At 52.6% G+C, this 15,021-nt stretch overlaps 1 protein-coding gene across 1 annotated transcript in view; it reads right to left on the bottom strand.

The window, feature by feature from the left end:
- Positions 1–1,533: 1,533 nt before the first annotated feature.
- Mn1 (MN1 proto-oncogene, transcriptional regulator) overlaps positions 1,534–15,021 on the bottom strand; it is a 38,904-nt gene continuing 25,416 nt past the window's right edge. Inside the window, exon 2 of the mRNA XM_021162757.2 lies at positions 1,534–3,909. Coding sequence (XP_021018416.1) covers positions 3,734–3,909 — 176 coding nt within the window. The 3' untranslated portion in view covers positions 1,534–3,733. The remainder of the gene's footprint in view (positions 3,910–15,021) is intronic.

The following is a 15,021-nucleotide window of genomic DNA, read 5'->3' as shown; positions in this document are numbered from 1 at the left end:
TATGATCTTGATAAAGATAACATCACGCCCCCCGCCCCCAAAAATCTGAACCATCAAGGTCAATTTATCTGGTGAGAAAAGTAGGATGAACTCCTACTCATCCTTCAAAACCCTATCTGGACATGCCCAACTAGAGGAAGACGCTTATACCAGTATTGTGGCTTGACTTGCCACTTTAAACTCTCAGTTAACTCCCCACATTCCCTTCCTAGACCTGGATAATTTATGGACAGGGAGGCCATGGTGTCTGTTTTAACAGGACTTGATGCAGCTTTGTAAGCTGAACCCTTGGTCCCATCTGGCACAAGTGGCCATGGAAACTCAAGGAGACAACATTGGTCTGGGGCATGCCTCCTAGGACCCCACCTCTGGCTTGTGGGTACTTGATAGTCACCTGGTCACAGCAGGAGAAATAAACTGGCTGGGTTCAAATACAACCCTGATGTCCTCATGCTCCTGGTGTCCTCTGTAAGGAGGTTCGGGTCTCCCATCTGCCATCACCCTGCATCTGGCTCTGTGCCCACAGACCAGCTTTGTGGGGTCAGTAGTGAGCGCTCTGGGTGCACTGTACCATGGAGGAGAGTGGGGCTCAGGGAGAACCAGGTGAGGCCCAAAGCATTGTGGGAAACAGCATTCTTTGCCCCTGAGAGAGCAGCATGGAAGGCCATGCCTATCTGGACATCAGCTAGGTAGAATAACCAGGTGGAGGGAGGGGCAGTAGAGTTACATGTGGTGGGGAGCATGCCTCTGAGCTCCCCATGAAGTATCCAGTGTCACTGCTGACCGTGGCAGGCTAGGAGACAAGTACGGGCACGTGACTGTGTGTAGTTCAAGGTCAGGGTCTGACTCCAGCCAGCAAGTCGACATCAGCAAGCCCTTCTAGGTTTCTACTGGCACATTTCATGGCCCATACTATAGGGGACAGGTCACTAAAAATGCAAAAGGGAGAAGGGTCATCTCTGTCACACCACAGAGCTGTACCTGGAATTCTGGGACACAGAAGATGGCAGGAGACCCTCAAATTGGATAGTATCTGCATCCCTGGAACATGGGGGGTGGATTTCAGGGTCTCCATCCACTCCAACATTCCATGGAGCATAAAACACCCACGGGGGAATGGGACATGGCTCAGTGAATTTAGTGTATCTTGCACAAGGGTGAGGATTAGAGTCAGGTGTGATGACCATCTGTAAGTCCCGGGCTCAGAAGATGAGGCAGCATCCTCAGAGCAACCTGGCTAGCCATACTAACCAAACTGGTGAGAGCAGGTGTGAACATGCATGTGCACACACATATGAACATGCATGTATACATGCATGTGAACACACAGGCCCATGTGAACACAGATGCCCACATGTGAATACACATGTGCACACGTGTGTGAACACACAAAAACACACAGGCCCATTTACACACATGTGAACACATACGTGAACACGCATATGCACACGCAGGCACACCACACATAACTCATATACACAAAGGAAGAATCCTATGGAAAGAAACAAGCCCCACCCACAAACATGCCCCAGACACCGTTAACGTTGTATTTATTGTTATTTAAGCTGCTCAGCAAAACATATACACGTATATACAGTATGCGTGAATACGGAAGACTCAACTTTACATATTTAAAAAAAAAAAGAAAGAAAGAAAAATACCACTCAGTTTCATGAGCTATTGTCAGTCACTGTCTTCCAACCAAGCATTCAGAAATGGTTTTAAGAGTCAAAAAAAGCTTACAGGCTCGCGCACCGCACCGCAGGGTTAAGGGTTCATATTATACATGTGCAATAGCGATTTCCTTCTCTCTACTGGAGTTGGCTGCGGACTGATTACAGTGTTCCCAGGCTCCTGCGTTTCGGGCGTGGTTTTCTTCTACTTTTATTCTTCCCGCTAAACCAAATTTAATGACACAATGATGTCCTTTTGCTTAAGGCTATTTTAAAAGCTGCTCCACCCCGGGGTCGTGGGGAGTGAGAACAGATAACACTGGACACTGAACGGTGAGTTGATACTGGGAAGTTTGCTGACAGCCATTAGCACACTCATCCCCAGCCTTAAGCACTGAAAACTGTCATTCTTATTTGGGGACTGAAAGGCTGGCACTCTCAGACAGCTACACATCACCAATTCTGAGAGACCAAAGCCTGGAGGATGGTCCTGTGGCCCGTGGAGGAGAGAAGCCATCCCTTCACTGCTTTGGGCACAGAACAGAGGGCCCTTCCTGCTCCACCAGCCCATGCCACCTGTGTCTGCCCTCTGAGCCCCATCACAATGCCCAGGCAACAAGTGCAGATCCTGGGGGCTCAGGACTTAGCCACGAGGAGGAGGAGAGGGCTTGAGGGAGATAGTCAGCTTTTGGCAAGGGGCTCCCACAGTTGAAAGTCCCTTGACACAAACAATACGGGTATCTGGAGAGAGCCAAGCCTTCGGACCTCTTGCTAAGAAAGGGAAGGGTGTCTGTCAAGTTCAGGTGGGGCTCAGAAAGGAGTAATTGAAGAGACACACTAACAACAAAGACCGAGCTGGCTCTGGCCTGACTGACCCTCCCAGAGATGCAGGGCCCTACAGCATAGCAGTGGGCCACATAGGTTGGCGGGGTACAGACCACACCCTAAGCTGTTGTCCACATCAGCTCAGCAATCTCTGCTCCCCTCCACTTAGGCAGAAGCGTCTCTCCCAGGGGGACACAGTGGGCAGGGCTCTGCTTTTAAATCAGAATGAAACCAAATCCAAAGGGCAGGAGACATCCTACAAAGGGACCGTGAGTCTCAGGGACAGGCATCACAAAGCCACTCAATTTACTCTCCTCCCCTCCAGGATCTGTGCAGAACCGAAGAGTGTCTCAGCCTGAGTTTGGCTCCCTCAATCCCAGGGATGGAATCACTTAGGGATGCTATGCTAGGTGGAACTGAGGCACCCTGGCTGTCATCTGGGAGAACAGGGCCAGCAAGTCCCTTAGACAACTGGCAGACCCTCCCTTGTGCCCTTTGAGGGTCACAAGGCCACAGAGAAGGCAGAGGGAGCAACAGTAGCCTCAGTGAAGGAGAAGGTGCCCACGACACCAGCATCCAGCTCACAACCCAGAAAGGACCAGAGGGACTGCTTGCTCCTAGTGAGAGGAATGGAAGCTTAGTGAATGCTAAGGGCCAATCAGGAAAAGACCTCTCTCTGCAAGTTCTCAGGGAGCAGAGAAAACTCCCCCGTGCCTGAAGGCGCCTCCAGCTGCTCCATGTCACCAGTTGATGCTGGCATGACCCTGCTACATCCACCCGGGGAGTGCTCCAGGACACAATCTTCCAAGATCTCCATGGGGATGAACAAACAGAAAAGAGGGAGGGAAAAGAATTTAAAAAGGGGGGGGGGTTCCAGGTACCCCTGTCCAGGCTTAAACAAAGCAAGAGCCTTCTAGAACACACGCCGAGTACAGGAAATGGGGGTTCTCTAGCAGGAAAAAGGTTTGCGTCCGCCAGCACAGCATTTGCTGCGGAGGATGACACAGGTGTGTCACGGTGTGGCACACATGGTTTCTTTAAGATAACTTTTTGAGGTTCCTTTGATCACCTTCTCCGGCCCCTTTCAATGAACCCTTTCCATTCTGAGTGCCACTAAGAAAGTACCAACCTAAACCCAAAAAGAAAAAAAAAAAAAGAAAAAAAAATATCGTAAAGAGTCTGCTCAGCCACGGAGGCCCCTCGTGGTGATGGTTAGGGCATCGACTCCCGTGGGCTCAAGTCAGGGCGGCCACAAATGTCCCGAATCGGTTGGAGATATCAGAGTGCAGAGACCGCCAGGTGGGTACGGAGGTGCGGGCCTTGGGGTCACCATCTGTGCAGTGGACAGTCAGGCACTGCAGGTGGCTGCCGGGCTGGGTGGCTGAGGCCTTGTTGGTGGGGTGGTCATGGGCTGTGGAGAAAGAAAACACACGTTAGTGGCCACTGGAAGACCATGCAGGGGTGACAGCAGGGAGGTAGGGGTTGGTGAGAGGTAGCATCTGGCCTTCTCCCATGGCTGGAGAGGTCCTCAGAAGTTTGGGCTGTGAAGATGATGTAAAAAAAAAAAAGCGCAACCACAATACACAGCACAGCATCCAGGTCTGTCACCCTCTGGGAAGCAGGGGATGATGGGATGACATCATGGTTTGTCCATCTCTGGTGGACAAAGACTAACCAGACACCAGGAGAGCGAGAAGCCCATCTAAAAAGCATACCGGAGGGCACACAGGGCTTTATAGAGACTCAGAAGAAGTGAGGTGTGTCTATTCCTTTAGACAGACACCTGCTGTGGGCCTACTACGCGCTTGTAACTTCCTTAGTAGATGACCTCCCAGCACACCCCAGGAGCTAAGAGTGGTCACCTCACTTTATATAGCTAAGAAAACTGAGATCCAGAGAGGGGAATGGTCTGCCTCGGGGGACATGGCTGACAGAACGGAGGAGGGGGTCAGAGGGGACAAGTGATGCCGAGGCCAGACTTCTCTGTGGCCACATCTCTATAGCTTCTTTTCATCCAGAGGCTTCTGTCTCTCCTTAGGGTACAGGGAGTGGGCTCAGAAGACATGACTTGGAGAGTGGACTGGCAAGGGAGAAGCCTATGGGGCACCCATCAATTTCTTTCACCCTCCCAGTCCTGCACTTCACTGACAAGGCATCTGTGGCCCAGAGAGGAATGGAAACTTTCCTGAACACATACAGCTCTAACTGAAACCCCGGTTCTCCTACAAAGGAGCGTAAATAGAGTTCTCTGAAAATGGATGATCCAGACACGCAGGCCTCAGGGGCTTCACCTATCTAGGCTATGACTGTCCTCTGGGATTCGTATAAACTGTAAAGTGCCTCGAAGTGCTCTAGGGAACAGACAGGGTTCAGCTCCCAGACTGTGTCCGCCATCACTATGGAAAGGCCAGTGGTTGAGGTGGTTCGTGGGCTCTCACTCAGCTGGGTCACACAGAACCAGACTACCACAGGTCACAGCTGTCTCTGGGTAGATATGGCCCCCAAGGAACAGGCATTGAACAGCCACTACCTTGTTAGTAGGAGTTAGGCCAAAGCCCTTCTCCTCTGCTTGAAGTAGAGATTGGAAACTTTCTGAGCACACTGACAAGCAACTCTGGGCCCTGCTCTACTATGTTTGAATGACAGTTTCCCAATCTCCTTTTCCATTGGCTCAACATACCCTACCTGAGGCTACCCTTCTGCCAGGAAGGCTCAGAGAGCTAGGTTTGAATACGGATTAATGGTGAATTCCGTAGACAGGCAGAAGGATGACATTTGGGTGGGGGCCCAACTCAGATTAAGGGTGCACACCCAGATACTGAACTCCTTGACATGCTCACCCTCATCAATACGGCAGAAGCTGCCCACCCACCCCACCCAGTACCTAGGATTAAGAGCCTAGCCCTAACGCGCAAAGTAAAAAAGTCTCTGAGTGCTAAGCTCCATCCCCTGGGCCAGGCAAGCCTTAGGGCTTAGGGCCCCACTCTAGGACATCCGGACCTGCAATGTGGGGAGAGTAATGGAATCTGCCCTCACTCATTCAGTCAAGAAGCACTTATCTGAGACCTGATCCTCCCAAGTGACACTAAGCAACACCACCCTGTGATCGCCTAAGGTGGCTCAGAGGCGGCATTTCCACTACCCTGTGACAGCTCTACGGCTTCCTCTCCCAGGTTCCTGTGATGGCCTGGTATAGAGAGGTCCCAGGTAGGGTTGCTTGGCATGACCTTGGGAAGATCAGAAGGGAGCCACCCAGAAAGAAGCCTGTGAAATCCCTCATTTCCTAAATCTTTGTCAGGTGGTCTGCCCACCACCTGAGTCTTCACTCCTCTCGGAAAAGAAAATGAAGTTTCAGGAGTAGGTTATGGGTTGGTTTTTTGCTGGTGGACCCATATCCAGTACACCTCAAGATGGCAGAGACAGAGGCTCAGCCCTTAGCACATGCAGGCCCCAGCTTGTCCTGCAATCCTTACTCTGCTTGAGCCCATGCAGGCCCTGCTCCCAGAAGAATCCCTGCTTCCTGCCCCAGGTTGGATTATTCCAGAGTGGACTATCCCACAAGGGGACAGGTCATCTGCTCAGAAGACTCATGAAGTCATGCCTGCATCCATGATGTACACACACAGAGAGAGAGAGAGAGAGAGAGAGAGAGAGAGAGAGAGAGAGAGAGAGAGAGAGAGAACCTCTCATCAAAGCAGGGATGCACCACGGGGGCTCAGGGCAGAAAGACCTCCACCCAGCTCTGACTGCAAGCCCCAGGACGATGATAGGAAATAGGGGTGTCCCCCCCCATTTCTTAAGCATGTGTGACTAGCAGGCTCAAAGAAAGCCACTCACCGGTCACTCTCTGCTTTTGTCCCCTGCCTGACACTTGTTAAGCTGTGTCTGGATCTCAAAGTCAGGCCTTTGCTGCACCTGAGGTAGAATCCAGGACCCTCTAATCCCATCCCCCAACAAGCCAGCAAAGCAATGTTCTGCCTCCATTTTTGCAAGAAGCACCTGTAGCTCAGAGAGGGTGAGGGTCTGGCCTGATGGCACACAGCGTGGGTACAGAACTCCCCAGTCTCAGCAGGGACCTTACGAGGCAGTCAACCCCAGCCTAGTGTCTACACACGGTCCTGTCAGGAGAGAATGTTGTCCTTCAGCTCTTGACTATGCAAGCACGACTGCAGCCATCCTACCTAGAGTCTTTACTGTGGGGATACCCATCATGCCTTAGGATGGTGGCCCTTCAGGCTGTCAACTCACGGATGAAAAAAATCTACCCCAAAGAAGCTGTTCAAGTCTCAGCTTGTCCCAGCCAGGAAGACTCTGAGTCCCTAAGCCTCAGGAGGTGGGCACACCCAGGCCGCCATTTCAGCAATCCAGAGGTAACACGGTCCCCTCACCAAGCCCCCAGGGTAGAGGGGGACCTGGTATCCCTGGGTTACACACTGCTGGCAGATGCCACAGGTTGGCTTTCTCTTTTTAGGCTGGGGTTTGTGATAGGTGAGGAACCCTCACACCTAGGCTGCTGGCCTATCTGCAGTACCTGTTTCTCCATTTGCTACTGGAGGGGCCATGCTAGGAGAGGCAGGTTCCCACAGCAGAAGGGCAGGCCTCATGCGTGTGTATAGGTGAGGTCTGACAGGGTCCACCCAGAGGGGAGGGGCACCATTGTCTCTAAATATCCTGTGCATGCACCTCACTGACGGTGGCATCCCAGGGCCCAAAGCTGACTGGCCAGGAGAGTTTGAACAGCTCTCATGAGAAATGAGATAGATTTCTCATGCCCACAGCCAGGATCGAGGCTGGCTCCGGGTGTCCCCTGTAAGACCTCCAAGGCCCTTCCTCCTCGAACACGATCGCCACAGACCCCACACACGGTCATCATTCCCGATGGCTTTGCCTCACGGCACTGGGGTCAGAGCTAGTCTCACTCACCCACTGTAGCCACAAGACCCCTGTGGGCTTCTGTTTGCCAGGCTTCTGGCCACAGAAACAGAGGAAGCAGTGCAGCCTGGCCAATGGGTAGACGCCTGATGTCGCCTTGCTTCTCCTGTGGGTCCAACAGCAATGGCAGCCAGCACCTGTGCACTGGGATATTTGTGCGTGTCTCATCTTTGGGCTTTCAGACCCTGGAGTCAAGTAAATGGGAGGGAGCAGAGAAACCAGGACTGGGAAGGGTCTAACTTGGCTTGAGAGGCTACTGGAGCCAACTGCCCACTGGTTGCCTGTCTCCTTCCCTCCTTCCTCTACTATCCCTTCCTCCCTCCTCCTCCCTTCCTCCCTCCTCCTCTATCCCTTGCTCCCTCCTCCTCTATCCCTTCCTCCCTCCTCCTCTATCCCTTCCTCCCTCCTCCTCTATTCCCTTCCTCCCTCCTCCTCTATCCCTTCCTCCCTCCTCCTCTATCCCTTCCTCCCTCCTCCTCTATCCCTTCCTCCCTCCTCCTCTATCCCTTCCTCCCTCCTCCTTCCTTCATCCCTCCTCTATTCCCTTCCTCCCTCCTCCTCTATCCCTTCCTCCCTCCTCCTCTATCCCTTCCTCCCTCCTCCTCTATCCCTTCCTCTCTCCTCCTCTATCCCTTCCTCCCTCCTCCTCTATCCCTTCCTCCCTCCTCCTCTATCCCTTCCTCCCTCCTCCTCTATCCCTTGCTCCCTCCTCCTCCCTTCCTCTCTCCTCCTCTATCTCTTCCTCCCTCCTCCTCTATCCCTTGCTCCCTCCTCCTCCCTTCCTCTCTCCTCCTCTATCCCTTCCTCCCTCCTCCTCTATCCCTTGCTCCCTCCTCCTCCCTTCCTCTCTCCTCCTCTATCTCTTCCTCCCTCTTCCTCCCCCCTCCTTCTCTCTCCCTTTCTCCCTCTTCCATTCTTCCCTTCTTCTCCTTTCCTCCCTCTTCCTCCCCCTCCTCTCCCATTCACCCCTCCTCCTCCTCTCCTCCCTCCTCCTCTGTCCTTCCTTCACCCTTCCCCCCTCACCCTCTATCCCTTCCTCCCTCTCCTCTTCTATTCATCCCTCCTCTATCCTTTTCTCCCTCCTCCTCTATCCTCTCTCCTCCTCTATCTCCTCCTCCCTCCCCATTCCTTCCTCTCCCCCTTCCTTCCTCTTCCCTTCTCTCCCCCCACCCCGCCCCATGACTCATTCTCTCCTTTGCTTTGGGTGCTTCCGCCCTGTCCTTTCCTTCTTCCTCTAGGCTGGCACAGCAGTTCTGGCTGTCCCTGTTGTGCACAGAATCTCCAGCCAGGATCCCATCTGGGGCCCATGTTCAGGCACCAACAACCTTGTTGGCAGCCTCATGCCTCGGTGGCTCTCCAGAAACCATTCTGAGTCCTGGGATGAGGATTCTGGTCTGGCCTTCTGTTCTTTGCCTATCAGAGGGCTAGCCAAGATGGGAGACATGAATGGGATCCAGCTACTGTGCAGATCAAGAGTGGGCACAGAGGGGAAGGGTGTGATCCTACCTCTGAGTGCATTCACCAATCCTCCAAAAGGCCCAGGGCCTGCACGTGCTACTCAACAGCCCAGGATTTGGGGGTACCAGGCCCAGAATAGCGGTACTTTCATCTCTGTGAGGGCTCCCTACGGCCAGCTTGAGGCTGAGCTGGTATTTTTATCTTGTGGCTTATGTAAGAGGGAGTGTGGGCCTGAAAACCAGCTAATGCCGCCCCCAACATCCACCTCACCCAATTCCCACAAAGGGAAGCATGTTTTGAATTTCCTTTATTTGGACCCAGGAGGGGTAGAGGAAAAGATGCTGTCTCCTGTGACTTCTGGCCTTTGCTGGGGCAGAGCTGCTGGGTTTTAGGGTTGGGTGACCGACCTCCTTTCCTTGAGACTGCCCACACCAGCTCCAGCCTGCAGCCATTTTGCTCTCTCTGAATCTACTGTGCACAGGCCTGGATAGACCTCTCTCCTACTCAAACCTTCCATAGCTCCCCAGTCCCCAGGACTGAACCCTGACTTTACAGCCTCCTGGTCACACTTGCTGCTTGGCCTCTGGAGTGGGTCATTTTTCTGTGTTTCTCCTTCTGTGTGCAGTCCCTACACAAAGCCTTGTCCCAGCCACATCCACACTGCCTGGAGCACCCTCCCTCTGCACCCCTGCTGACTCCTACCATCCTGTCCAGCTGTCAGATCCACAGGGGGGTACATGACCCCAGGCCCTGCTGGCACACACAAAGGGAGGCAGTTGTACGTCCAGGCTCCTCCCCACAGGCTGCCAAGATCAAACACCTGGAAACACAGGCTCAGGTGGATGAATTCCTGACAGCAGGGCCTGACAGGGATGATGTCACCCAGTTCCATAGGCAATAACACCGGCCTCTCAGGCTTGCTGAAGAGCAGGAAAGGCTACACTGTTCAAGGCTTAAAGTCCTGTGGAAGGGCCATCAAGTGTGTGTCTGTGTGTGTGTATATGCATGCATATGTGTGTATGCATGTTGCTATGTGTACAAGTATTTGCATACACAGGTGCACATGTGCCTGTGTGTATCTGTGTATACATATGTGTGTAGGTGTAGACGTGTGCTTGTGTGTGTATGTGTGTGTGTGTATTCGTGTGTGCATTTGTGTGAGAGCACATATGTGCACACATATCCCTGTGTGTGCATGGGAGGGTGCCTATGTGTGTGTATGTGTGTGCACATATGCATTTGTGTGTGTGCATGCATGTGTGCACATGTACCTGTGTGTGCATGTGTTTGTGTGTGTACATGTGTATGTGTGCATGTGTGTATGCCTACCCATGCACCTGGGTGTCTGAGTGCCTGAGTGTATGTTTGTGTGTGTGTGTGTGTGTGCATGTATGTATACATGTGTGCAGCATGTAGAAGCCAGAGTCCACAAAAGTGTTTTCCTCTGTAATTCTTAGGTTTTGAGACAGGACCCCTCACTGAGACTGAAGCTCACCAGTTTGGCTATTCTGACTGTCCAGCCCCAAGGACCCTCCTGTCTTTACTCCCCGAGTGCAGTGATTATAAGTACACGCTACCATGTCTGACTTTAACATGGGTGCTGGGGATACAAGCCCAGGTCCCCATCCCTGCATTCCACTCTACCGACTGAACCATCTCCTCTGCCCTCAACTCTCTTTACCACAGTGCTAAGGTTTGTCTCCATGAACTTGCTTCTGGACAGGGTGGGGCATGGCTGTCAACACTCAGAGGCTGAGCCACGAGGACCACCTGTGCATGGAAGACCCCATCTCCACAGTCTGGGTGGAGTTTCAGGAGACAGCCCACAGCTCACCCCTCTTGCTCCTGGCACACAGCAAAAACCTCTTAGGTATCTATCTGCTCAATGTCTTCATGCTACCCTGCCCATTGTGTGGCCTTGTGTGGCAGGTGGGTGTCCAGCCTTCCTTTTTATAGGAGGGAGTGCTATACAGTCCTTCTGTGTAGCCCAGGCTATCCTAAACTTACAGTTCTACCTCAACATCCTGAGTGTGGGCCATGGCATGCACCCCATGCCAGCTGTAGTTGGTACGGTTACTTTCATAGGCTCTGGAGCCACCTAGGACCCAAGCCTCCAGGATGCCTGTGAAGATGGCCTGGACTGAGCTGATTACAGAAGAAAGACCTGTCATAAATACAGGTAGCTCCATCACATGGGCTGTGCTCCAGGACCAAACAAAAGGGAGAACGTGAGCTAAGTACCACGTCCATCTCTCCCTCTCCCTGGTCTTGGTGTGATGTGATCACCCAACACCATGTCTCCCCACCATGACAGACTGCATCCCTGGGCTGTGAGCCTGAACAAAACCCCCTTCCTTAAACCTCTTCTGCCCGGGTTTCTTACCCCAGCAACAGGACAGCTAGCTAGGGTACTGACCAAGTCACAGTTCTCCAGTTCCTTGGGAGTGAGTCCATCTTACAGGCAAAGGTTGGGGCAGGACTGAGGCCCCCAAAGCAAGAGACAGAGGCCTACGTGGCATCTCACATGGACCAAGACAGGCAGCACCTGACCTCAGCTACCTGCCCACTGCCATGTGTGGCCTCAGCTCTCTCCCTATGATGTCCAATTCCAGTGTCATATTACAGAGAAAAAGGAGGGACATTAACCACATCTCTGTACCGCCTGCCACAGGTGGTAAGAGCCACAGGCTCGGCTTACCTTGGATCACCGAAACAGCCAGGGCACAGAGGGGCCAAATATACAGCCTATTTCACAGCTATGGACAATGAGTCCAGGGAGACTAAACTCACAGTACTACAGCCACAGAGCTGAGGAGCAGTACAGCCAGCCACACCTACACTGTCTGGTATGCAGTTATTTGCAGAGATAAAATGTCCCAGTAGGTGTGGGTGATAAGGATTATGGCCCCAGTACCTCCCTCATGGGTCTCTCCTGATTCTCTATTTCCACCACCTTCCTCTGGTCAATACCCTCCTTGCTCTCTAGGAAGGATGCTCAGATTCACACAGTGAGCTAAGAATTACCCAAGGTAGACGGACACAGGGCCCCTTGGAAGCTGTCTCACGAACACCGCTCCATGCAGCTACGCCCTTTGTCACGGTCCCAAAAGAAAATCCTGCAAGCCCTTCAGTCCCAGCACAGGGCCGGGCTGGATAAAAGCCTCGCTGAAGATCAGGAGTCCATGAGCCCAGCTTTCAGGGCCCAGAAAAGTGAGGGAGGCCATTGTGGGGACTCTGGGCAAACAATTCGCATTGCCTTGAGACAATGGTAGCTGTCAGTCAGATGGGCCCTTAGGGGAGGAAAGGGCAAAGCTGGGAGGGAAGGCTGTGGGAGAGGGAACATGGGGACACAAGGGACACTGTCCACAGGCTGGGCATCCTCTCTCCAGGCTGAAGCAACTCTGATGACCCTCCTCTGGGAGACCCTGGCCTGAAACATGCCCAGTGGTCTCTTGGCTGACCTGACTCTTGGGGACTTAGCTCCTCCAGCCACAAGTTCCCACCAAAGCCTCCAGTCCTCACCCAGGATGCAGGACAGAAAGAGCATGGTCCCAAAGGCCAGCCTCATGAGTGTTGGGTGAGCTGTCACCCGTGACCGCTCCTGCTGCCTGCTGCCTGCTGCCTGGAGATGAATGGCCCTGACTTTAATTGTACTTTTGTACAGTGAATAGAGACTGAATGCTGGGTCGCCTCACACATGACGCTAAACCTCTCTGAGCTCTAAAGGCCTCAAGTACTCTGCTCTGCCAGGATGTGGTAACTTCAACAGTAAGTGTGGGTACAGAGTGGGTGACGTGAGCATATGTGTGTGCATACATGTGGTGTGGTTTGTATGTGATGTGTGTATGTGTGTGTGTGTGCATGTGATGTGATATGTGTGTATATGGTGTGTATGTGTGTGTGCATGGTGTGTGTGTGGTGTATTGTGGTATGTGATATGTATGTGTGCACGTGTGAGTATGTGGTATGTAATGTGTGTGTGGTATGTGATGTGTATATTGTGCATGAATGTGTGTATGCTTTGTGATATGTGTAAATATGGTATGTACGTGTGTGTGCATGGTATGTGTGTAAAAGAGAGTGTGTATTTATTGTATGTGTGGTATGTGATGTGTGTGTGTGGTATATGATGTGTGTGTGCATGTGTATGTGGTATGAAATGTGTGTGTGTATGTGTGTGGTGTGTGTGTATATGTGTGTGGTATGTAATGTGTGTGTGTACTTTATGATGTGTGTATGTGTTTGTGCGTGGTATGAATGTGTGTGTGTGGTATGTATGTATGGTGTATATGATGTATATAGAAGTGTGTGTGTGTGTTATGTATGTGGGGGGGTTATATCTGGTGGGGGTGGGGGAGTGGCCATGTGTTGGGTATACATGTCAGGAGTACCTGCAGGTGTGTGCTCCTGTAAGCATACTTATGGAACCAGAGGACAATGTCCATGTCCTGGGCCATGGCTCTCTGCTTTGTTCCCTTGAGGCAGGGTCTCTTACTGGACTTGGAGCTAAAGCAGCCAGCAGCAAGCCACATCTATCCCCCTGCCTCCACTCTGCATGCTGCTAGAGTTGCAATCTTGCTCTCCAGCTGGTGCTGAGCCTTGAACTTGGGTCCTCACGTTTCACACATCAGGTTTCTGTATTCACTGAGGGTCTCCCTGGCCCAACAATATTCTGTCCATCAGGACAAACAAGCCTTTTTTTCCAAGTGACTCTCACAGTGGTCCTGTGGAGATCCTCATAGGACAGAGAGACATGTACAACACAGTGTGCTGGGGTCTAGGCTCTGAGGTCACTCCAACCCATGCCCTGTCCTCAGAGCTTGCAGCCAGAGAAGAGATTTTGTCACATGCCAGTAAATAGTGAAAGGCTGTGCTGTGGGCTGTGCCATGGGCTGTGCCGTGGGCTGTGGCATGAGCTGTGCTGTGGGCTATGGCATGAGCTGTGCTGTGGGCTATGCCATGCGCCGTGCCATGGGCTATCCCATGGGCTATGCTGTAGGCTGGGCTGTGAGCTGTGCTGTGGGCTGGGCTGTGGGCTATGCTATGGGCTATGCTGTGGGCTGTGCTGCGGGCTGTGCTGTGGGCCATGCCATGGGCTGTGCTGTGGGCTGTGCCATGGGCTGGGCTGTGAGCTATACCATGGGCTGTGCTGTGGGCTGTGCTGTGGCCTTGGCAAGAGCCAGGTCTCAGTGAGGACTCAGAGTTGGGGGAGGTGTATGGGCAGATTTAAGGCCGAGCACAGAATTTTTCAGGAGAGGAAGAGATACTTCTGATGCCGTGTGGGGGAGGGGGACTCCTTTTGAACAACAAAGAGCCTCATACAGCCCTGGACATCCAGAACCCTGCCTGGACTCTGATTTAGGCTTGGGGTTGTAGGGGTAAGGAGAGCAAGCTGCAAGGCCCAGTGGGCTCAGTCTTGGGGTATCCAGGAAGGAGTTTGGTCCTCCTGAAAGCAATGGGGAGCCCAGGAGGAATCAGTGTAAGGGCAGGGTGTTATAAATGTGTCAAGGTGGGTAAGAGCTTGCACCTTCCTTACCCAGGTCTTGGCACAGGACTCCTGACTTGGAAGAACACACAGTTCCTGGTGTCTTTCAACCCTGAGCAAGCTGGAGATCAAAGCCACTGTCACAACACCTGAATGGCACTCTGAAAAACTCTTGCCTAACTAGGATAACCAGGAACCCTGGATGGCGTCCAAGTCACACCTACAGCTTGGGTCCCCAGACCCAGGTGGCCTCACCTCATCCTGCCACACACCCCCTGCACCTATGCCTCCCCTCTGTACAACAGACAGACAGACAGACGCAGTGATCATAGCCTGCATCTCACATCAAGGAGTCCTCACTGAAGTTATAAGGTCCTGGAAGGGAAATACTAAGATCTTCCCCACAGTGCATGGGTAGGGTCAGGTGGGTCCTGCTGCTAAGACTCAGTTTCCCTGTGTGTTCTGTGAGATCAGAGACACAGGCACAGGGCTGCTATGACACCACCCATGCAGATATTTCATGACAGGCAGCAATTGTGGCTAGCAGCACCCCAGTCTAGACCTCAACACCACTGAGGGCCCTGTCTTGTCTCCTGATCTCGTAACAGAGACATTTACTCCAGGCTAGCCATAGAGAAGTTTAGCCCA

Source organism: Mus caroli, unplaced genomic scaffold, assembly GCF_978045245.1.
Source record: "Mus caroli unplaced genomic scaffold, Mus_caroli_1 scaffold_4, whole genome shotgun sequence".
Lineage (NCBI taxonomy): Eukaryota > Metazoa > Chordata > Mammalia > Rodentia > Muridae > Mus > Mus caroli.
The sequence above is the reverse complement of the archived record's forward strand: the minus strand, read 5'-3'. Positions and strand labels throughout refer to the sequence as shown.